The sequence below is a fragment of the Schistosoma mansoni genome (assembly GCF_000237925.1).
Source record: "Schistosoma mansoni, WGS project CABG00000000 data, chromosome 7 unplaced supercontig 0100, strain Puerto Rico, whole genome shotgun sequence".
NCBI classification, from domain to species: Eukaryota; Metazoa; Platyhelminthes; class Trematoda; order Strigeidida; family Schistosomatidae; genus Schistosoma; species Schistosoma mansoni.
The window spans coordinates 939285-965501 of record NW_017386020.1 but is presented as its reverse complement, the minus strand read 5'-3'; the positions used below and the strand labels follow the sequence as shown (position 1 = coordinate 965501).

The 26217-nt window shown below is 34.2% G+C and overlaps 1 protein-coding gene across 1 annotated transcript in view; it reads right to left on the bottom strand.

The window, feature by feature from the left end:
- Nucleotides 1-1630: 1630 nt before the first annotated feature.
- Nucleotides 1631-26217, bottom strand: part of Smp_144770 (hypothetical protein) — a 45479-nt gene continuing 20892 nt past the window's right edge. The window contains exons 11-17 of the mRNA XM_018791046.1: nt 19478-19571; nt 16523-16642; nt 14301-14551; nt 10763-10949; nt 8027-8187; nt 4319-4483; nt 1631-2448 (exon numbers count right to left, since the gene is read on the bottom strand). Coding sequence (XP_018645753.1) covers nt 2190-2448; nt 4319-4483; nt 8027-8187; nt 10763-10949; nt 14301-14551; nt 16523-16642; nt 19478-19571 — 1237 coding nt within the window. The 3' untranslated portion in view covers nt 1631-2189. The remainder of the gene's footprint in view (nt 2449-4318; nt 4484-8026; nt 8188-10762; nt 10950-14300; nt 14552-16522; nt 16643-19477; nt 19572-26217) is intronic.

Genomic DNA, 26217 nt, shown 5'->3' with positions numbered 1-26217 from the left:
GGTAGTCTTTGGATAAAAGTTTCGACCACAATGTAGATGGAACGAGGTATTGGTTCACGATATCAACTGGTTTAAATTTAAAACGTTCTTTCCTTTCTTCGCTATGTGGGTGCAAATTTTTCAACTGACCAAGTAAATTTTGAAATTGAGTTTAACATTCCAAACGTTAAGATGCTTTTTTAAGTGAAATAATTCATTAATTTCAAATAAAGAGACTGTATTCCACTTAATTATCTGTCAGAAACACACATATATCAATCACTCTGAAGATTGAGAAAGAATTAAAAATAAAGATTCTATCTTAATAGCCAACCTTGTGAATGAGAGAAATAATAATACACTAAATTTTTTTGACTAAGGAATAAATTTAACTGAGGAATTATTGGAGTCTATGAATAACTGTTTTGTTCTGGCATGAGACTACTTAGGAGTCTAAATTCATGACTACAAACGAGATTGAACTCAGGATATTCAGGGATCGCGGAGAGAGCTTAACGCTAACTTAATTCATTCCATAATGAATATTGCCTAAAAAATGAAATAATTACCATCGAACTATTACCATGTGCTTATCAGTGATTAAATTTGAAGTTAGTTCCTGAATTTTTATTGAGAAGTTGGGAACAGTGGATTCCAGACATGTCGAGAGTACGATAGTCGTTATAAATGGTTGTCGAACTATAGTTAGGTAACCCAAATATTCTGAATTCCATCATTAGCTAGATTAAGGATGTTCCATAAAAGGGCAAACTGGAATTCTATTCATTTTTGTTTTCAAATTAAAGTTAGTGGGTGGCATAAGTAACCGAAAATGTTGTCAAAACCCGTTATCTATTTCTAACTTTTCAATTTATTCTTTAGCTTTTCTGATATTAGGTGTGACTATGTACTGTTACATAACGTTTCCAAGTCCTACTTTATTAATAAATGATAATGAATAGTGCTTCTGGTACTTAAATCAATGAGATCCAGTTTTAGTTAGAACATTCAGAAGCACTGGAACAAATTATATCGACTGACAATTTGAAAGCAATATGGAGTATGTGCACGGGACTGGTTATGCATTTTGTCAAGGTTTGGTTTAAATATCTAAGAGGTTATATATATATATATATATATATATATATATATATATATATATATATATATATCAGTTGCGTACATAACTGATTTTGTTGCCAATCGTAGTCTCCTATTCACTCTTAGTCTTCTTTTACTAACGTACAACTTTGGGGTTCGAGTATAAGAAGCGTTCATATGTGTTGAATTGAAAGACTTCAGAATATTGCACAATCTTCCTCAATGTCCTATATAAGCTAAGAGCTAAACAAGGGAATACATAATTGATGTGGACATTTTTGTTAAGAGGTATTGTGTATCGTACTATTATATTACATTAATAACTATGAAATATACCAGTCATATATATGCCTATTTTCTACTTCATTAGATGTATAGCTTATTAAACTAAACGATTAATATTTTCAGCAAAGATGGATAGCGGCTAGCAGTGGAATCCAGGATGCGCGTTTCGTCCCATTTGGGACTTGTCAGTTGGATGTACCTGCATTGTTTTAATTAACCATATATTATCAGTGGCTTATTACAAATTAAAAATCCATGTAAGTTTATACAGAAAGCTAATAACTTTCTAATTCATCCATCAACAAACATACATACAAAGATGTAACCAAGATAAAGTGTAGACTAGAAAAGCGGCAACGGGAACAACAAACCAAAAGAAAAAAACAAACGAAAAAAAAACACAAAAGTTCAACATGACAAAAATAGACAATTAATCTCAGTTTGTCAATGATCAGGGAAGAAAATACACAAACATTGGAATGATATTGAAAAGAAAAAAAGCTGAAAAATTTATCATGGAATAAACAACTGTCACTGTTTGTTTTTTTATCCAATGAAGTTGTTATGTTGAAAGATGTTAATTTTCCTTCCTCTCCTTCTGGTCGTCAAACCATTGGGATTGGAATATAAAAAGCAAATAAAAACACATTTCATGGTCATCGAAAGACAGGGGAACTTGAACACGTGATAAGTAAGTAATGGTCAAGAGCAGTCGGAAATCTGATAACCATAAAAGCTATCATTTATTTGTGACAGATAAACAGTGAGGGCAAGAAAAAATGTAACACCATTATAGTTTCTGCCATGAATCATAATTAATTTCTTTAGTAACTTATATTATGTAAATCCCAAGCATAAGTAGTGAATGTTAACAAGCGTTTTGTATTTGATATTGTAGTCATTGTATCTTTATCCATAAATGATTCATTTGTCATAGGACTGATACACGTTATAATATTACCTAATTCAAGGCATTCTATATAAAATAATGTCTCTTCATTGGAATCAGTGATACCGGCGTCAATTAGCCATCGCTCCAGGGAGCATTGATAAAATATTTGTTCGTAGTGAATTGAATCAATTCTAAATAAAGAAATAAATAACAATAGGAGAGAAGTCAAGCGCGTGCTATTCAAAAGGATAGTGGTATTTTTCCACGCTGAGTAAATTCTATTGCTTTGATCGTTAATAACGTATCAAGACTACTGTTTGCACTTTGATTAAATTTCTTTCTATTAAAGTATTCGATTAGAGTATCATTTCTGTTTCTAACGTAGTTTACGTCGGTACTTTAGAGTATTTTGCTTTTTTCTATTGTATGTGTTAGTACTTTGGTCCTAACAATTTACAGTTTTCCACGTTTTTTGGTCATAGATCATTTTTGTCTCTGAGTATTATTGTGCATAGTTCTTTCTTTTTTAAAGACTTCTGATGACTGGAAATCGTAAAAAAAGTAATTACCAACGTCCAAACTGTCGATATCCCGTTGACAGCGTCATGCATTACGATGAGTGCAAAGGCTGGTACCACGAAGTTTTGCACGAACTAAACGCCTGCAGCTTTCCAACGGTTCAGTAAAAATGGTTGCGCATGGCTTTGCCAATAGTGCTGTTTGGATGCAAACAGCTTGTTAACCGAGGCCATCTAAATGGTAAATGCTGCAAAAAAGTGTCTTGGCAAGCGCAGTCGGGACATATCGGAAAGAACTTGCTCTGTCGACACGCAGATTGGTGTGAGGCAAGCTCAGGTGAGTTCGAAGTGTTGACATGACATTGTGCTGATAAAACAGCTACTTAATCAACTTATGCCTCAAAATATCTCCGGAGTCACCTTGCTAAAGGTGTATAGACTAGGTAGCCTAGCGAATTTGAAGCCTAATCAATCCAGACTGCTCAAAGTAGTATTCAAATCTCCTAATAAACGCGACCTAATTTTACAAAATGGACATGAATTAAAAGGTTCAGGAGTTTTTGTTAGTAAGGACTTGCCGCTGTCGGACCGTGTAAAAAGACGGGAAGCCGAAAAAGAACTACAACTTAGATTAGACGCTGGCGAAAAAGACCTAAACATTGTAAATTTTCGAGTTGTGAGGCTTCGACAGAGAATGATGCCGAAGCCACTTCTTCTAGGAAACATAGGTGATGAGTATTTTACCCTGACTAATCACTGAATGTTGTATGTTAGTTGACTTTAGTCGATCGAGCCTTAGTGTGGTTATCACCAGTCTGTATAACTTGAATCCACGTGCGCTACACCTTGATGTGATGTTGGGTTCAACTCGATGAACAATCATGAAAAATATTTCAGTCCGACAAGAGATTATTTATAGCCAAAATAGTTCAATGTTAACATTACTGAGTGAAGTGGGTTTAGGTACCATGAGGAGCATTATTTTCATCAAGATTGTATGTATAGTTTGTTGACGGGTGACATCAAGAACAGAGCATTGATTTAGAGCTTCTTGTCAATCGAATGCAAATGTATAACATAGTTTCCATTCCGAACGAAAAACTCACTAATCATCAACTATCGTTGTTTAATCCAAATGTATAGTGGTAATTCATTCTTTAACTCCGTCTGTAGCGCCTCTAAGGTTATTGCCGGTTTCAAGCCCGGATAACGAGAAGGGTTGTGGATCGGGTCGGCAACCTCATCCTTCTACGGGGGGTAACAGTGTAAGTGTAAGTGAAGGGAATGGATTCTTTACAATATTCATACTCTAAGATATAATGAACCCGTAGAATACAACTACAAACAATTTGAGACGTTTTTGTTGACAATCATAAGAATTTTCGAGTCATTTGACAAGTATCCTATTTACACCGGTCTACTAGCAATTTCTCATCGGTACATTAGGCATACTCTATTTTAACGATATATTGGAATGTTTTCGACATTGATAATAATCATAATAATCAAGATATTATAACAACATAAAAACTATTTGTCTTACACTTTCTCAGTACCAATATTTGTTAAACATGATTTTAAATGAAATTTCACGAACTGATTCACTATTTTATTAATTTTACTCTTATCAACAGTTGTCTGGTGCGAAGATTTATTGAAACTTCCATTGAATTGTTTACTGGTGAGATGACTAAACCAACGTGATAAACTTCATATGGCAACAAGCAATGAATATAATGAAAGAGAGCGAGCGGGAGAGAAATTAAAAAAAGAGTGAATGTATGTATGCATATTATTATTCGTTATTGTAAGTAAATAAAGGTCAACATTGATCGGTTTTTTATTATTATTTAAACACATAAATATTGGTACAAGGAAGCACCAGATACATATGCGCCATACAAATCTCATTCGATTTGCTTGAGGGCTGTGATACTGCCCAGGTGCCCAAACTGAAGCAGGTGGTTATCTTAGGGGGGCCTTTGACCGAAAGATCTGATCCACAAGGCAGTGGAGCATCGTGAGGAGATGCAGTCCCATGGTAGCCGGTGATCAACGATTGATTCGTACGCCATTTGTTCCCTCAGGATACTGGAGCCCATGTGCACCATTGGTTTGGAATCAGGGTTTTCCAACCCCCCTAGGTGAACTTTCTGTGTCCACCAACCCGGTTAAAGCGCCGGACATTCGCTTTTCGTCCTCTCAATTTCGTAAACAACACCCCTGCGACGAAAAGGCAGTGAGTAGGACTTCCCTGGCAGAGGCTATATATTCGCTGGCCATGTGAGAGCATTTGGATAGGGAGAGCGGACTCTCCCCACTCTCGGCCGTACCAGGGCATTTGGGGGATCGGGTAGGATGATCATGGCTTCAGGTTGCCTACGTGCACTGTTTTATAATTTCAGTTCGCGTACACTTCATCGAGTAGCATCCAGGTGCTAATTCTACAGAGGACGGAGTACTTCATTATCATTTTGGTTAAACGATGTAAGACGATTCTATTCAATTATTTAAAAGTAGAGTTCGATTGATTTGCATTCAGCTTAATAACTTATAATTACTAGGTAATTATGTATAGATTCACCGTAGAAAGTTATGTTACTGTATTGTGGGACCATGAAGTAGGTAGGGTTGATGTTAGATGTATATGTTACGGTGTACAATTTTGATGACTTAATGAACCATTTTCCAACCTTTAAAAATGAAAGAAGACCGATAGATGAATTCAATGATATGATGTGGCCAATTGATAACTGCTTACGAAACCGTATTGTTGATTAACACTACAACTAATTGAGACTTGATTGTTTAGCTTAATTTTTTTGGATAGTATCAGTAGTGTACTACGTAAAAATGGTAAATTTTTTGATCCTGCTGTGAATATTCATAGACTAAGGTGTATTTTGTTTATAAATGTAATAGTCAACTATAAGACAAATGGGAAAGAAGCAGTAAAAACATAAATGTGTACTTGAAAGAACTCATCATTAAAAAAGAAAATACTTGGGGATATGGATGTCAAAATCACAGTTGTTACTATTTTAAACGTTATTAACCACTAAAGATTGTTGTTAGAGTGATCTTATTCAATAAATTTGAAAAACCGAATTACTTACTTACTCCTGTTACTTCTCGTGAAAGAGCATAGGCCGCCCACTAGCATTCTCTATCGAACCGAATAAATATTACTAATACTATTGAATCAATATAACTCATTTACCAAATAAATACTCATACACTTGACTTGAATTTAACTGACCTTATTCTTGAGTCAGTTGTGGAGAAGTTCTCAACTTTTACTAATATCTATAGTTCATACTGACAATGTGTTTAAAGACAGTAAAAGCTTCATAACTAAACCATCTAGCTGTGAGAATATAATTCTAATAAAATGTATCGAATAACATAGCATCATTTAGTTTGACCAAATGTTATGACCCCAATACCGATATTATGTAACATCATAGATAAAAACATTTTATTGATAGAATAGTTTCTTTTTTACTTATTTAAAATCATTAATCTTAGACATCATTAGTAAGTGATTAGAAAAAGGCTTGGATATTGGTATTTCAATTCAAATCATAGAAATTATTCACCATACAAACAGAAAAATACTCCAAGAAATAAGATTTTACAAATTATTTTACCTTAACTATTTAGTTGAAAAAGAATAAAACAAACAAATTTTGAAGTGATCATTATATAGATAAAGAATAGTAGGAAATCGGTGATCTTTGAAGTCAATTAAGTCGGACAGTTGATATGAAGAGTTCTAAACCTTGAATTAACGTAAGTTGTAAGATATGAATCATTGAATACTGAGTCAATACGGCTGAATAATACTTTGTCTTTATTATAAAACTTGAAAAATGCTGGGTTCAATCAGGAATTGTAGGGAGCAAAATCAACAAATGAGGACAAGATGACAGTCTGGTAATGTCTAGTTTCAGGATAATTGCTCAAATGTTATCGATTCACTGATATGTCATTAATTAAACAGTTAGAGGGGTTAAGCTGAGAAGTGGCATCAGTCCATGAAGACATTGACGACTTGACTAAAGTGTATTGGTAGATGCAGACTATTTGGTTGGAGTAGGTGAGGTTATGGTAATCACTAGTTGGAAACGTTGGGTGACGTGGCTCAGGAAAGGCCTCAATGGTGTAGGTACATCCAATTTTTATCTCCTATTAGGTTTAGAGTTTCAAAATTATTCCATACCTTTTATTCCGTGAATTCACTCTTTCTTTTTTGAATCGTATTGTCCATAACTGATGTTTTTATTACCACTGATATTAGTACCAATTATACTCATCAGGGATTCGTTTTGATAATTTCATCTTGTTTTAATGATATAGTGTAGCAATTTGAATAGATACATGTATGTAGTAGTTCATAAGTTGCTTATAACTGACTGATTTAAATGTCTTTTGAAAAAGTCAGTTTGATAGAATCAGATATTCAGTTACAACCGCGTACATTTCCATGGAATAGACTATGTGGTAATAATTTAAGTAAAAATGGGTCGAATGGGATTCAGACAGATTTTCGCCAATATCCCGAAATAACGAAATCAAATTTCATGAGATTGAAAGTGATACTCTTAGCTTAAAAACCGCTATATTAACTAAAGTTTCAACAGCTGAATAATATACCTTGTCACTTCACATGACTATTAAGTTGTACTAACACTCACATCCTTTTAGTCTCAACGCTTTTAAATAAAAAGTGTCACATTACAGATTAACTTTGGTCAGACGACCATTGAACACCAGAAAGCACTGGACAACTGAAAGGTCATAGGTGAGCATTACCGAAAAGTATCTGATCGAGATGAAACAGTTGTCCAGTTTAAACATCTGGGCTACCTGTCCCTGTCATCTAGATATTTCAACAACTTATTTAATTTTGTGCGTTTCTGAAAAGTGTAAGACCTTTCGCTGTAAAGGTTACAAAGGGCCTAATCAGAGATATCGTGGTTGCTGGCAATATACAGCGAGAAGAATGTACATTATTCAGATGTCGATTGACTGAACTGCTGACTTCTAACTGGCGATCACTCAATATTTATCGTCAGGAAGGACGAAGAAGTAAGAAACGGAAATTTGTTGAAGTACTTTGTGCTGAGAATTCTATATTGTACCAAAAATATAATATTGAATAAAGCTAATAATAGTATATCCATGATTTTGGGTCAGTAAGCAAGTAAATAGAAAGCGTTAAGGTGTTTAAATTTAGTTTTATACTTACAAACGTTTTATCGGTGCAATAAACAAATCTGCATCCAGACCAAATAATACAAATAAAATTACACCTTGACCGAAATGAAAAGAACCATCCAAAAATTCGAGAACTATGTAAACACCTGTTGGAGCATCATGTACAAGCCTCCAAGTACACAGGCAAATACCCTGGAAAGAGAAAAAATGAGATAAGAATGAACATAGTGAGATCTCTTCTGCTCAAAATGATGAAACCTATCTTAAGGAGATAATAACATTGAATGAGATGATTCGAATAAGTAAGCTTATGTGATTTACAAAAGAACGTTGTGGACGAAGCTGGAAAATTTACAATTCAAATTACAAATCTATTAACCCCTAATGAAATACAAGTCTTTTGCTGTTATCTATCATACATAACTCAAAATTGGTTAGGTATTTTGTACCAGTTAAAATGGAGGTCATTTGCTTTGAAGTAATATGTGTCGCACTTGTTCTACAACAGTTGAAGATGTTGTCAAGTTTGAATATCTATTCATATTCACTGTTTATTTTAATTATATATTTAGAAACATGTGTAGAGACAAAAATGTGAACAAATGTTTAACAACATTAATTTTGAAAATATCGCCAGGCATAGGGATCTGAGAAAAATCTGACCTTATCTAGGTTGCCATATTTCGTATTACAATACCAGAAGACAAACGTAAAATTGATGATAAATAGACAAAAAGAAAATAGTAATATCCACTACAGTGGAAAACTACCAACGTAAGGAACTATAGTTCAAACCAAATATATGTAATCCATGGATAAAATGATATCAAGCTCAAAATGACAAATAAACGTGGTTACACACCACTGTAATTTTTTTGTGTTATATTATTTAACTTTAGATTCTCATAAAAAAACGATCAGTATTTCAAGAAGACTAGGCAATTTTATTAAAATCATCACTATTGAAAAACTGGACGACCGTTTTGTCCTAGTATAGGGCTTTTCAGCAGTACGTACGTGAATTGAATCTAGCACCTCCGATCTCGCGCGAACGCCTAACTTCTAGATCACTGAGCGGGCATCAGTTGACTAATTCACGATACTGCGCTTCTATCTTTCATTGTCATCAGTGAATAAATGTGTTACACTCGACACCGTTGGACCCCACTGGTCGCGGCTGCTCACTAGAACTCCGAGGATTTTCTCTTAAAGTTGGTCACTAATCAGCACATGATAATTCTCAGTATGTGGTTGTGGAGGTTGGTCGGTTCATGATTTCAATCTCCACAATCTCATACTAAAGATTAGATGTTTATTTTTCCAACAAACTATGCTGTAGTTTTTGTTCACTTCACTTTTAATGCTAAAATACTTCAAAAAAGAAAAAAATCTAAACATTTAGTGCAACTCGGTAAGGGTTAATGTATCCGACTCTGAATTAAGCTTACTGAATGAGGTCAAAATATACCAACCACTCATCAAGTGACCGAAGTAAGATTTCTAACTTAAGATTGTTTCAATGATTGAAAATCGAACAGAACAGTAAATATATTGTAAGTTATATGGTAAAAAACGTTTAATCAGATAGATTTTTTTTCGACAGTTTGTATTTTATTACCCTGTAGTTAGAAGATCCGTTTTGATTTCAATACAAACCGTGAAGCTATAGGAAATTAATCACTGAAAGTCATTACACTTCTAACACATAAATAAACATACACTTCAAGTGGTTGGAGGCAATGATGCGGAAATCTCACTTGGGTTTTAATCACGATCGACTGGCCGTAGCCAGTTTTCGCCTCTATGTGCATCTACCAGTTCACCTGCTCTTGTGGAGCAAGGTACATCGGCCGTAGCCAGCGCTCGCTTTCAACTCGGATACGAGAACATATACCAGTTTGGTTCTACAATGGTGGAAAGAAAGCGGTTCGTAGCTCCATACTTGAACACCTAATCGACTGTAATCATTCGACGAATCCACAGTCTGATTTTAAGGTTGTTTATATGATTCGTTCAAATCTACCAAGATTTCTTCGGATCAAACTTTTAAAAATAGCCGAAGCTCTTACCATCCATGAGCTCAAACCAGAACTATGCGTACAAAAGAAGTACGTTTTATCATTATCGTTACCATGGCCTTAATATTATTATTACTCTATTCCCCTTTACTTATGTCTTATATTCTCATTATTTTATTCATGAATACTCATCATATCACCTTATTTATTTATTTTACACTTCTATGACCTTTAATTATTGTAACCAAAACATTTTATTCATCTTATTACATTCTCTAAATCTATTGTTATTATTCATATTACGTAATCCAGTATTATAATCTTGGTTATTAGTGTTCACATTTCCTCACGGAATTAGTACTTTAACAAAACATTTTCATATATATATACGATTGTACAGCTTGATAATAAATTCGTTGAAAAGAGATCCCTACGCTGAACTCCGTGTTTTAATAATGAATTAACTAGTTACAATTAATTAGTATAAGGGTGAGTAGATCCTAGCAACCAGCCTGCTACATGCAATTCTAGTTCTAGAAAGAAGTCTTAACTAGTGGAGTTCAGCCACGTCAGGTGCAAGACAGTTATCCACTGCAGGCAATAGGAGATGGTCGCACAATACCACAAATCAATTGAAGTTAGACATATACAACATTAAATTTTGGATCAGTATTAGGTGATGTTTGTCTCAGTAGTTAATCAACTGAAACACACACATACATACATCGATAACATGAAAGTAAACTTACAAAAAACATTGTAACTAATATTAATATTAGGAATACCACATGTTTATGATGTGGAGGTTTACTGTTTCCTTGAGCATGAACATTATCCAACTCAAGCCCTAAAGAAATTTGTTGAGCTATTGAATGCGTAGCTGATGTTGATGACATCGTGGAAGGTTGATGTATTTCACAATATCGTGCAAGAATTCTAGACAGATAGTGAATAAACAAAAAAAAAGAAAATGATAATAATCCAAACTCATCAATTCATTAGATGGAGTACCTTTGGAATTTATCCATAGAACAAAATGAAAATAAACAGAAATGTCAAATAATGTTGAATGGGGAGGTTGTTGAGATTGTACTGATTTAATAGTTAAATTCATTAGTCGATTAAAGCTAAAACACTGTGGAAGACGTGTAAGTACTGGATGGCCGTTTCATCCTAGTATGGGATTCCATCCAGTGCTTTCAGGTTTTTTATGGTGGTCTAGCTTTAGTCGACTCATGAATTCAACTATTATGAATTTATCTGATCATCATAATTGTATTTTATTTCCTGTAACATGTTCACTTTTCCTTTTTTTTAAAGAAAAGAACATGGATACAATCGTTTTGACTGCCTGTTGTCAAATCCCACGTTTTTCTGGGATTATATAGAAAACTATACTGATTTGAATTGATATGGTTTATTTTCTTTATAACATAATTCATAGAATGAATGAGTTGTTTGGTTCATATCTATTAAGTAGTAGTAGTAGTAGTAATTCTATACAACCATTGAAAACAATTCAAGTTATATAAACATATCTTTAAAATTGACTGTAGTTAGGAAATCCTGTTTTAAATAATAAACACTAGTGTTTATAAGTTAAGTAGTCGTAGACATCATGAATGAAAGATCTTATGTCATTATAGATCAAGTCTATTGAAGTGAGCACGATTTATTTTTTATTAGTTAGTTAGAAATTTGATATTCTTGAGTTAGATTCCATGTAGTTAGATTACGATGAAATAGTTATCCAGTGCCTTCTGGTTTCACAATTAACATTAACTCATGATACAAAATTCAGTCAGTCAGCTACAACGTAGGACCAGGCACATATATGCATCGGTCCAAGTTGCCATACCTCGTTAGCACAACAAGATGAACACCGGATTCATAGAAGTAGTTAATTTAGTGGTGTTAATATATAAAAGAAAGGTTGTATATGAGGATATAGTATAGGAAGAAAGAAAGATATGAAGTAGTTTTAATCTTAAGGTTCAAGGGAAGGTAAAGAGTGTAAACACCTGCGCCTTTGTGATCGATTCTGAGCCATGTCGCCTAGAGTCTCCAACCATTGGTTATGATAGTCACGCGGACCCCAACCAAGTAGTCTGTATCTACCAACATGGCTCAGGCCAGAAGTTAGTGACTTCAAGCTCTGATGCCACGTTTTGGTTTGGCTCCCCTAATTCTCTTCCAACCATCCCCAATACTAGTCAGCATAGAGCGTCGTGGTAATTGGTGTTCAGGCATACGTAACACGTGACCCAACCATCTCAATCGATGAAGATTCATGACCTTATCAACTGATTTACCATCATTCCCTAACACCATGTGTCTAACCTCACTATTACTTACCCAGTGATCCCAGCAGGTGCGAGCATCCATTTATGTAAATGCTGTGTTTAAACAATCTATTTTACACAGAATTTATGTTAGGTAATTTAGTTTTAATGGCATCATAAAATACGTTGACTGGGTGGTGATCGATCGTTTAATGTGTCTATCAAATTGAACTAGTAATACGAACCACGCTTTTACAAATTTTCTAGATACAACTGGTTGGGTATATATGTAAGGCTATTTGAGGATACCCATTGGTCATAATTCTTGCACGGCAGTTAGAAATATGTACGATAATGTTTCTCCTACAGCATCACATAGGTCAATAGTTTCGATTAATGTTGTACATAACAGATGTTACCAATTTGTAAGTTTTTTTCACTTTACTACCTAAGATCATTAAAAAAATCAATATTATCTACATTATTATTGTAAATAGTAGTTACTAAGTGGAGAAGAAGCTGTACCTCACTTCTGGGACTTTTGATTTCATGTTTGCCTAGTCCTTTGGTGTTATTCAAATTTTTTTCGGCCAAGTTGCAATGTGGTCATTAGTCTACGTGGCTCGACATCGAGTGCACCATGTCGAGTTGTTAGACAGATGCAGATAGTCAATGGGAAGTCTTGGACATTGGTTTCGCGTTAGTTGGAACTATACAAACATGACACTGTTTATGAGTCAGTGGTCAACCCATTTATATATCTCGCACATGAAGTTCAGTGTTGGGGAGACATGGAATATCCCCCGAAAAGAGCCCAGAGGGGTCCTGAAAACACTGGAAATCATTTTATTCAATCAGCACGGAATAGAAATTTCTCAGAAACATGGAGCTTTCATCGTTATTCTGAACTTCAGGTGGAAGTTTGTGCTGATGATGTCTTTCCGAATAACGATGAAAGCAACACAACCAATCCATCCAGCTCAGAGAACAAAACTCCATCAAAACCCTAATTTCAAACTGTTATATTCTAACGAATATAGAATTATGGGTGACTTCTGGGAACTATTTATGGATTGTTATTATGGATACATTCTTATCGTATAACTGTTAATTAACTAGATTATATGTATATTAATATTCCTTGTATTATAAGCTTCTATTTGACCTATTGACTACTATTATGCGATTTACCATTCTTAAGTTATTCCCGATTTATTAGTTGCAGTAATTTACAATCACAGACACTTTTTGGCTTGATCTTGTATAATTGTTATTTTTTATTTTGTAATGTGTTGCAGTTTGGTTTGTTTGTATATGAGCTACGTGTGTCTGAAATACATGATTCATACAGTGGAAGCTGATATTAGTGTTCTGGACTCAACAGACAGGGCTAGACGAACAAGACCAATAAGGAGTGTAGGCTGTTCGTACGGGTCAACGCGTCATTGGTTTAGCACAGCACTAAGATTGTATAAGTCGTGTTCTGATTGGCGATTTAGTCACATGATAATTAACAGGCCACAAGTCATAACACAAACCGTTGGTGCGGATGGGCTCTAGGATCATGAGGAAACCATTGGCGTATGAATTCATTGTTGGTCACCAGCTACCATGAGACTCCATCTCCTAACGCTACTCTACTACCTTGTGGATTAGACGTCTAGGTCAAAGGCTCGATGACCGGTTCCCCAAGAAAATCACCTGCTTCAGTTTGGGCGCCCGGGCAATATCCCAGCCTTGAACAAATTCTGCGTTTCCCATATATATTTCGGTATGCTTTTGTACCAATGTTTATGTTTAAATAATTAATTAATCTGATTACACAATTGGATTTGTCTAAGAAATATGTGCGAAATTCAGACGGGGATTTATACACATTGGAGTTAGATAGGACTTAGTAAATGACACACTTTAGGGTAGAAAAAACGGCATGAAGAATAAAAAAGACAGAACACTTTGTTTACACATTTCATTAAATCAGGAAATATTCCTCAATACAACTTACTTGGCACATTCTTTTCGTTGTTTCTTTTCACATTGATTACAAAACTTCGCAGAATCACATGACTGTGGAATTTGTGAACTTCCACAATTGAGTAACTTGGGATCATCACTATTTCTAGTGATTCGATAACTGTCTGTAGTGATTGAATTACTCGGAGAAGTTTGTTGAGACTGCTGTGCTCGATTGGCAACGTTTGTGCCAGAATCGTTAAAATTTCTACGAAGTTGTGAACGACATATTCCTTCTGCTACCTGTAAAAAAATGTGAACTAATGAAAACTGACTACAACTGACGAAAATGATCAACGAGTTTGTCCATAGAATTAAAATGAATTGAAAGCTCTACTGACGGATGTGGATAGATGAAGATACACTGATTGGTCATTGAATGGTTATCAATGCCATGATTGATTAGTCCTTTAATACTGATTGGATTCTGTTGATAAAATTACAACGTTAACACTAAATTAGGTGACTCGACATTGTAGTGCACTATGTTTCATGTCGACTGGTTGTTAGACGTCACTCGACGAAAGCCTTATTTTACTTACATTCTGGACTAGTCGGCACTCGTCAGTAGGGTGTACTTAAAATAATAAGGGAGCTGATGATTTGTATGGAGTTAGAACCCACATCGCTCAATGTCATAATCAAAGGTGTTACTGTAATGGACGACGATTTAGTGAGAGTAAACCAATTTATTGTATTAGGCAAGATCACATTCCATTTGTAAAATATGACAACATTACATTGAATACACCATTTACACATCTTCCTTGAATTATCGCTTACAATCTCCATCGTTCTTTTATTCATGTTGCTGGCCGTACTTTTTCTGCTTTTATTCCTCTTCTCCTCATGTTCCACTTGTCAGTAAGAATCCTACTTCCAATTCTTGGTACATATTACTTATATCTGTCCACATAAGTAGCACACACTAAATTACTACTATGTCATTCAGGTCGAGATTGAGATATTTGCGCTAATCGCTTACTGGATAGTTAGTGTTAAACATTTAACACTATCAACAGAAATGGAAATGTTATGTGTTCTAATTAGAATCATCTTAATAACAGAATTCTCGTTTATTTCGAGGTTAAATTAAAACAGAAGAAATTTATAAGCAATATGATTGACTTTGTTTATTAGGTCAGTTCGTTTTAGGGGATGAAAAAGCGCGCCACATATAGTACAACTCACTGACCAGATTACAGATGTAATTATTAAGAGAAATATTTCGATATTCTAAACTAATACTATAAAGAAGTGAATATATTTAACTATTATCCTTTTTTAAACCTGACATGAAAATCATCGTTTAAGAAAAAGTTTGGAACACAAATTGTTGTCATAAAGTTCTTATTGATGTAGAATGAGACTACCAAATAGTTGTTTATAGACGACCTAAGACCTGGCATGATTATAGATTGGTACAAGTAGTCGAATCATAAACATACACATAATATACTTCGAAAAGAACGAATTTAACAGGAGGAAAAGTAGCATGAAATCACATAATATCTCGAGAATGAGTAAATTTACATAGATGAAACCGGTTCTGAACTATGTTGTTGTTTGTAGTCTGCAAACACTGATTACATGTGTCCCAAACAAGAAAATTTTCACCTTCCAATACGGTTCAAACTAACAATCAATGACAACATGGATTGTTGTTATGCCTTTGTTTGGTAGCTCTCAACTATTTATCAATCCACATTTACAACAATCAATAATTTATGCCAAGGGAGGTGGCGTTTGCAGTATAAGTTGCTAAACATGCCCCATCCGTCTCGACTTACAGAAAGCCATAGTCACATCAAGTGATTTTTAAACTTTACCTAGTATTGTACGGTTTATTCTAGCAATGCTCACTTGTTGGTTTCATCAACATGCACGAGTTGTGCGTCGGAGATCTTGAAAATCAAAAACTGGTCACCTTTATGCATGTCCTCTACTTTCAAAGGTGATGAAATTTCACAACCATAAAGTAGAAGATGGTAAATAAACACTGATAAAAATACAAGTGAGAGAACGTCAAACAATAAAGTCGCTTATACCAATTCGAATTCTGCACGGAGCACCGGTTTTTTCAAGACTGTGGGGTACATCTTTCTGACAAGGACCAAGTACCACGATACCTAGGTAAAATAGAGTTTCCTACCAACTGTCCTAATCGCTTAATATTAGTGATAATAATAATAATAATAATATACGATAACTTACATCTGATGTTTCTTTAATCTCATAACAATCTTGCGCAGGAACATCGATTCGTATAAAACTGATTAAACAGGCTAAAGTACCAGATGCATTAATTATCAAAACTATGATTGATATAATCAGCTGATTTTTTTGTTCAAATGAGAAAACAAAACAAAAATACAAAATTGTCGTAACTGCCCTTCCTACGTTCGCTATTATCAAGGTTCAAAGAATGGTAAAAGTCAATTTGAAATCGGTTAAAAATTAGGCGTTGCAAGGGTTCAGTGCCAGAGAGTTATAAACCGATATTAACAATTAATATTTATAAAAAGAACTGTAATCTACAGTTTAGTAGTTGAACTCATCTTGATTTAAAACCACTGAATCACGAAGTTCCAATGTTGAAGGTCAACTATTTATAAACTTAGGATAACCGAATGAGTTACATGAAACATCGATAAGAAAAATGGTATCTGTTTAGTTCTGCTGTACAACGAGATACAGATCGGAGTTCAGCAGACGTACGTCTGACGTTCGTTTATGAACTATCAGTGATTAAATTCATGTTTATTTAGTTCTTAGTACTGGATCGAATCCTATCGACTAAATTGATTAACGTAGCAAACAATGTTTGAAAGTTACTTGACATTACGATGTGTGCTTTGTGTGGTTGACGTGAACAGAGAAATAGTGAAGCCATATCAAACAACGGAGGCTATTTTTATGAACATTATTTCACTTAATTCAAAGTTTGTAAAATACTGACACAGTTTTGTCCCTAGGTTATTCCGTGAACCGTAAGCTTTTGTTTGATGCATGATTCACTGCCATACTTTTTTCTATTTCAAAGCTGTTGTAATTTAAACGTAACCTTTTGTATTCTATTTCTCTATCATTATACCCAATTTGGATGTAATTGTATTTTTCTAATTGTTTGTGGGTTGTGGTTGTGTTAGTCATTTATTTATTCATGTAAATTTTTACACTAATATGAGTCGGGAATCAGGAATGAACAGAGTATCGTTCTACTTAACTCCTCTTCTCTCGCTTGTCAACCAACCGATTGATAGAGTTCGTCTCCAAGTCCGCTGCTTTCAATTTGGACTCACACATTTCTGGCCTCAGGGTCGGACCAGTTAATCTATCGTGTCGTGGCCTTAACCTAGTTCAAGATAAGTTCTCTCATGTGTATTATTGTGTAGATAGGTCAAGGACGTAACAAAAGTGAGGAGGGAGACTACTTTTTCTGTTGTGATTGCTCAAATTAGAAAATGTCTATATCTTTGGACAACCCTAAAACTATTCTACAAGTTCAGAAGCGCAGAGTGATGTAAATCAAATTAAGCTTTTGGATGCATCGATGCAGAAGTTTTCTTTTCATTGAACTTTAACCTCTCAACCAGATAAATATGAAAGTATCGCAAATTCCATTTGTGGATTCCATTATGATCCTGAATCTGGTATCATATTTGACTCCTGATTTCATCGTTTCGAAGACATATTCCGTGTCAGATGCTCAAATCTTAATGATGCAGCTAAAGTTCACTCACTTCTAAGAAGACTCGGAACACGTGAATATAATAAATATGTGAATTTCATCCTTCCTGACTTCCGCGGAACGCAAATGTGGCCACGTTGAAAAAGAAGGATCGGAACTAATTTTTGAGTTTAAAAAGTATCACAAAGTGCTGCATGGTAGGAAATTTAGATTATTCGATGGTCATAAACTCTTACTATCGATTTTTGGATCTAGGAAAGGTGTACCAGTTTATACTGCAAACCACCTTCAATGATAGGCCACAATGCTGTTGGGTTGTGATTTCACCACCAAGTACAAATATTCCTTTAACTTTGGTCATACTGATGCATTATAGGGCCTAATGAGCAATTAGAAACTCGAAAAACGCAGATCCTGTTATTACTTCTGTATCACTTAAAGAATATGTAGACAGCATGTTGGTAAATGCAACGCAAATTCTTCCAGTGACAGCTGCTCGAATTGCTGATCACACTCTCAGTGATCCTATCTTAAAACAACTAGCCACATTTATCTGACGTGGTTGGTCCCACGTGTAACATCTCATGAACTAAGACAGTATTGTAGTGAACGAGAATACAAGATAGGGAAAACAAAATGTATTCTAATATGAAAATACAAAGTTATTTGGTAAAATGGAAAAAACCATACTTTCAATCCTTTATTTGCAAAACGTCCATTAATTGTCTCAGACTTTATTGTCTCTTCATTTCCATACCAATTACTCTCCGTTCTCATTCTCTTCTATTCAATCTTCCTAACCTTTTGCTGCTGGTTTTCTACTTTCGATTGGTGTAACATACTACTTATATCTATCGACATAAGTAGCATACGCCACAGTATTATTAACGACTTCAATCGCTGTTCATTGTGAATGACTGCATTATGTTTGCTGATTGCGTGGTAGTTTCAAATAACCTACGCTCACCCGTTCTGCAACAACTTCACACAGCTCATACAGACATTCGTAGAATGAAAGCTATTACTCGAAGCTATGTATATTGCGATAACATTGATGAGCACATCGAAGGTTGAGTGCATGAATGCAGGAATTGTGCTGCAGTTTATAAATATCCACAGATAGTGGAATTTCATTCTTAGTCATTCCAAAAAGAACCTTGGTCGCATGTATATGTTAATTTTGCTGGCCGATTACAAGGCAAATATTTCCTCGTTTGCGTCGATGCATACTCGAAATGGCTAAAGATTTCACCTACGAACAAAGTCACTTCGCAGGATACAATTATGAAGCGATTACGAGAAATATCGATTCTATCAAGATTTTAGATATGCCATTTTGATAAGCATTAATTAGCATGAAAATCAGATTCAGGAGTCTCTACTGATTTTCTCCAATCATCTAACATCGTAATCGATCCTTAACTAGCGATTACTATTTGCGAATCAGAGAAACAATTATCTAAAAACATTCAACTTACTTGATTAGTACCATATTGAAAAATCGGATCGATATCTTTCACCATTTGACTAAATGATGTTAACAGTAGTATGCCAGTGACAACTGCAGGTGTTCTACAAATCAAGATTAACCAAATAAAATAATCTTCACACATCGAATAACTGTGAATTCAAGAGTAAGCGCAAAATAAGTTTACGAATGAATCGTAACAGCATGAAACTAGATGTGCAGAAATTAGATCAAGATATATAACCGAGGTCTTCAAAAATTAGCAACTAATCAAACTGAATTTTTTAACGTATGCTGTAAGATAGATAGAATTTATACTCAGAAGACAAAAGAGCAAAAGGCAAGCTAATAATGATTGGAGACATACACACATATCTTATTTCAACTTGATAGACAGAATATGGTTAATACGAATATTCGTCAAGATTAGAACAAATAGTTTGACAAAAATTGGGTGCCAAGTATAGAGAAGTCATTATATGTAAAATTTATATTTGAAATAATCTCAGCGATTGAAATTTAATTAATTCCAATGTTTCGTCCAACAAATGTGCTTGCACTTCTTCAGGATAATAATCAAAACCGAAATCATCAAAGAAATATATAGCGTTTAACAATCAAATCAAATCTATACTATACTAATCCAATCATATTTAGATGTTGACCTTAGTAAATAGAATAACATGAGTCATGTAAAAAGCTCACGATGTGAAAGTAAATGACTGAACGAATTGTGTGTGTGTACATATGTGTAAGATTGAGTTATTAAATGTTAATATATTTTTACATGACGGAAAAAAATAAAATGAAATAAAAGTGCTAATTGAAGATTGAAAAATTGTTTCTGAATCATTGATGTGCATGTAAAATGAGAATCAGAAGGGGTTTTTTGTGGAGATTTTAGTAATTTTATAGTTGAAATAATGAGTCAACTAAAGCTAGACCACCATGGAAAACCTGAAAGCACTGAACGGCCGTTTCGTCCTATTGTGAGACTCCTCAGCAGTGCGCATCCACGATCATCAAATACATGACTGTATTGCTAAAAATAACCTACATTAATTTCAGTCATGAAATGATAGCAAGTTTTGACGTATCTTCCTTATTTACTAATGCACCTGCCAATAGAGCATTGGATATTATTTATGATTGTTTAGAATCTGACTTAGATTTCAATTTACGATGCCCATTATATCTATCCGAAGTTACTAGGTGCTTGGAATTATGTTTACGATTCACCGTATTCACAATTTGAGACCTTCACAGACAGAAAAAAGGTATAGCAATAGGTTCACCAGTTTGTCCGATTGTAGCGAAATTATTCATTCATTCTCTAGAGACCAATGTAATCACAAGATGTGTATGTCCACCAAAAGTATGGTTACGGTATGTAGATGACATTTTTATTATCATTAAACGGAATCGTTTAGAAGAATTTTGGAAAATGTAAACAACATTTCGGAAGGAATTAAGCTAACGAAGGAAATACAATCCGTTGACCACAAACTAGCGTTTCTCTATTGTTTAGTTGAACGAAGATATAATAATAAGTTGAAAATAAATGTATTCAGTAAATCAACACATTCTGAGAGATACGTTAGATTTTGGTTCGGCTCATGTATTATGTACGAAAGTCACGGGTGTAAAAAATTTAATTAACAGAATTATTGAGCTTGTTACAGATAAGGAAGACTAACAGGTTAAATGGGAATAGAGATTTGTCCTACATTTGGGTATAACAATTAACCCAAAGAGTTTTTAGAGGTTATTAGAAATCAAAGAAAAACAAAACTAGAATGTATACCGAGAGACTGGAAATCCACCGTGGTCATTCAATACTGTAGTGAAATATCGGAAGAAATCAAGACGATTCTAAACAAGAATGATATAAGAGTGTATTTCCGAGCTTGTGACACCATAAGATCAGCATTAGTGAAAGTTAAGGGTATGTTCCCAAAAGTAGAAAAACAGAATATTGTCTACGAGATCGACTATCATGATTGTAATGCAGCGTATGTGGGAGAAACTTCAAGACAATTGATTGCAAGGTTGAAAGAACGCGATGTTTGAAAAATGTTCTCAAATCCTCGGCTGATCTACTGGAACTTGAGAATAGGTTGGTGATCGCGTTACATGCGTTAGAAACAGGACGCAAGATTGGTTTTGAAGGGACCAACGGTGTTAATGTTTGACTTCAACTTCGTTAACAAGTAATTAGACCCATTTTTTATCCGACCTGTTTATTTCACATGTATCGTTATTCCGACTGAAATTAGTGTAGGTTATTTTTAGCAATGCAATTATGTATTTGGTGATTCTCATTTCACATGATTCGCATTTAACTGACTCATGTTATTCTATTTACTAAGGTCAACATCTAAATATGATTGGATTAGTATAGTATAGATTTGATTTGATTGTTAAACGCTATATATTTCTTTGATGATTTCGGTTTTGATTATCATCCTGAAGAAGTGCAAGCACATTTGTTGGACGAAACATTGGAATTAATTAAATTTCAATCGCTGAGATCATTTCAAATATAGTTTTCACACATAAAGAATTTGATTGACATTGAGAGATTATATCTCACTGGGCACATATTCCGTTCGCTAAAGAACGACTACAGACACATAACATTTGGTTATTATTCACTGACCGATTTGTGTAAATATTTTCGCTCTACAGGTCGGTTAATTGTAGTAAGATTAGCTCAACGGAAACGTGTCTTATTGTGATGCTTTGTCTGAATTACAAAAAACGTATTGTTCTCCTTCGAGATTGAAGATATACTTTGCTGTCAGGTATGTCAAACAATAGAACGGTGCTTTTTGTCTCGTGCTTGCAGTCACCTAACAGCGACGAATGTTGTATTCTAACCTTGATTCACTTTAAAGTATGATTCTCAAAAAACAGTGGTCAGACAAAATTAACTCAGTCAAAATTTCTAATCAATTACTGTTTTATTTAATGAATAACTAGTTAATTATAAGTAAGCAAATTGATAGACAACTTCAATACGATTCAAGCAAAGATAAGTTTAATTTAAGAAATTAGATCGATTGAAAGATGTATACATTTATCTCTAAAAAGGAAAATGCACAGCTAAACACTGCATTTCACGAGACAAGAATTGACTAGATGAGAGTCAAGTTTAAAGAAGCTTAGTGACAACAGTTTCGTTGGGAATAAGAGACTCCTTAACAGTAGTTTCCATTCAAAACTACTCTACCACACATAGAACTGAAGATTACTGATGCATAAATTTTAAATTGTTGAAATAGAATCATTTAACGAATCACATTTTCCAATTTTTTTCTGTTTGTAATGTAGTTTCATTGTTGTGAAACTTATTGAGTTTGCAATATCACTGAACTTCACATCATTATTTTGAAAGTATTATTATATATCCTAATTAATATCCACCTATTTTATAGATGACTTGAAAGTAGTAATTGTAAATGAGGGAATCAAAGGTAAGAAATGTTACAGTGTAGTGTATACTACTTATGTCTTTCGACATAAGTAGTATATGACAGAAGTCAGAAATGGAATGCCTGGCAGCACAAGGTTGGGCTCTCACATGGCCACGCGAATATATAGCCTCTGCCAGGGAAGTCCTACTCATTGCCTTCTCGTGGCGGGGGTGTTGTTTACCAAATTGAGAGGACGAAAAGCGAATGTCCGGCGCTTTAACCGGGTTGGTAGACACGGAAAGTCCACCTAGGGGAGTTGGAAAACCCTGATTCCAAACCAGTGGTGCACATGGGCTCCAGTATCCTGAGGGAACAAATGGTGTATGAATCAATCGTTGGTCACCGGCTACCATGGGACTGTATCTCCTCATGATGCTCCACTGCCTTATGGACTAGACCTTTAGATCAAAGGCTCCGGGTGTGACCTCTTAAGAAAACCACCTGCTTCAGTTTGGGCACCTGGGCAGTATCACAGCTCTCAAGCAAATCAAATGAGATTTTTGAGGCGCATATTTATCTGGTGCTTTCTTGTATCAATATTTATGTGTTTAAATAAATAAATAAATAATCAAGAAACTATAATTTCTCATCAAAATACATTAGTTATCCCTACCTATGTGTTCTCATACATTACAACAGCATTAAAATGCAAAATACTAAATAATTAATAAAGCTATAAACCATCATAGAAATAAGTTACACATTTATTATTATCAGAAGGCGTTTTGTGGAGATTTAGTATTTTCATAGTTGAAATCATGAGTCAATTGAAGCTAGACCACCATGGAAAACCTGGAAGCACTGGACGACTGTTTCGTCTTATTGTGGGACTCCTCAGCAGTGCGCATCCACGAAACAGCCGTCTAGTGCTTCCAGGTTTTCCATGGTGGTTAAATTTCAATTGGCTCATGATTTTAACTATATAAAATTAGTAAAATCTCCACAAAACCCTTTTCAGATTTATTTATTTATTTAAATACTGGGTTGGAGTCCAGGATTAGAATATCAACTTTAGGATGCAGGTATATCCAGCTAAAGACTAGTCCGAAATAGCATGGAACGTGCATCCTTACTTACTTACACCCGGTAACTCCTCATAGAGGAACATAGGTCAAACACCAGTATTCTACATCCAACCCTGTCCTCGGAAATTTTTTCTAGTTGTTATTTATCCTTTTCATATCTGCTTCAATCTCTCGACGTAATGTGTTCTTTGGCCTTCCTCTTTTCCGCTTCTCTTTCTGATTCCAAGTTAGGGATTGCCACTTGATACACATTGGTGGTTTTCTCAATGTATATCCGATATACTTCCAACGTCTTTTCTTAATTTCCTCTTCAGCTGTAAGCTGGTTTGTCCTCTCCCATAAAATGCTGTTGCTGATAGTATCCGGTCAGTGAATGTTGAGTATTTTGCGTAAACAATTGTTTATAAATACTTGTATCTTCTTGACGATGAATATAGTAGTTCTCCACGTTTCAGCTCCGTACAGTAGGACTAACGTGCATCCTAGATTCCACTATTTAGCCGACTACATTCCTTCTATTCTATATCACATTCAATATTGTTTATAACTGATTGATTTACTGGACAAACGTTTATTATTATTATTATTCTATAAGATTATTGTTTGTCATTTATACTGAGTTCTACATTTATGATAGATATAAAACTGGCAATACTCACGTTTTTCATAATGTATAAACTGGATATAATTCATTTACAACTTAAATTCAATTATACTATATACTAATTGACTAATTAACTAACTAATAGTGGATGCGCACTGCTGAGGAGTCCCACAATAGGACGAAACAGCCGTCCAGTGCTTCCACATTTTCCATGGTGGTCTAGCTTCAATTGACTCATGATTTCAACTATATAATTAAGTTTATATTAATTATTATTTAATATTGTTGTTATCATGATTTATAGTTGAGAAAATCATTACCATAATTCATATGTTTATAATAAAAACTTTCGAGTTCACATTAATTGTTACAAATATCTCTTAATATACTGATATGTTCTTTATAAAAAATTTTTTTTATTTAAGATAGAAACAGTATATGTCACATAGAGATTAGATAGAAACTAAGATATGGTAAACATTTCTATTATAAACAAAGAATGGTGCCTAGTAGTAGTAGTAGTAGTAGCATAGTGGTATTTGTGAATAGGAATATATATATATATAGGTGCAGCATTGTGACTTAGACAAACAACCAACCAACCAACTATTCAGTTTATCATTAAACATTTAAATCAGATAAAAAGTGTAATTTTCAATAGATTTACATTGTTCATTGAAAAAAAGGTGAATAAATCATTGAATTATTTACAAAATCTATAAAAAAAAAGTATCCAGATAGTTACCCCTAGCATTAAAACGTATGTGGTTAAGAAAAAAACAAAAAAAGGAGACAAATTAGACAAGATAAAGATTATTTCATACAATGTGAATTGAGAATATAAACAAATCGGTAAAATCCAATATGATAGAAAACTGTATTATATAATATATCATTCTTATGTAATGACATAAGAATCTATCTATGTAGGAATGTATTCAGACGTAAACTTAATGAACTATTGACAATATCCATATTTGGTCCAATAAACAATTATAATAAACTACATTACATTATGTTTAATATATATTCTCCGGATATATATTAATAAAATGTTGGATGCTGGTTATGAAACCTACACTCATTACAAGAAAATTAAAGGTTTCAATTACAGCTGAAATGATGATAATAATGTAGAGGGACAACCGCTAACACTCTGGGTTAATGAGAACGTTGATGTGAAGTGATTTTTATGCTGATTGATGATCATTATCGATTCACTTTTACGATTATTTTGGTGTAATGATGATAATAATATAGAGGAAAAACTGCTAACATTCTGGGTTAATGAGAACGTTGATGTGAAGTGATTTTTATGCTGATTGATGATCATTATCGATTCACTTTTACGATTATTTTTGGTGTAATGAATTCGGGGAAAGAAAGTCAACATATAAGATTTGTTCAAAAGAGTTGAGGGACGGTTAGACAACTCAAGGGACCAAGTTTTCAAAGCTTCTGATGATGTCTTTTAGTGATGGAGTTAGAGATGGGATAAGTAGTGTTCGAACAGATGGACAGCATTTTGAGGGGAATGAAACTGATTAACCTGACAATTTCCAAATTCTTTTTATTCCACGTAGTTACTGGACATACCCTATATATGTATATGTTATTTATCACTAAGGTGTTGAGCATCATTTAG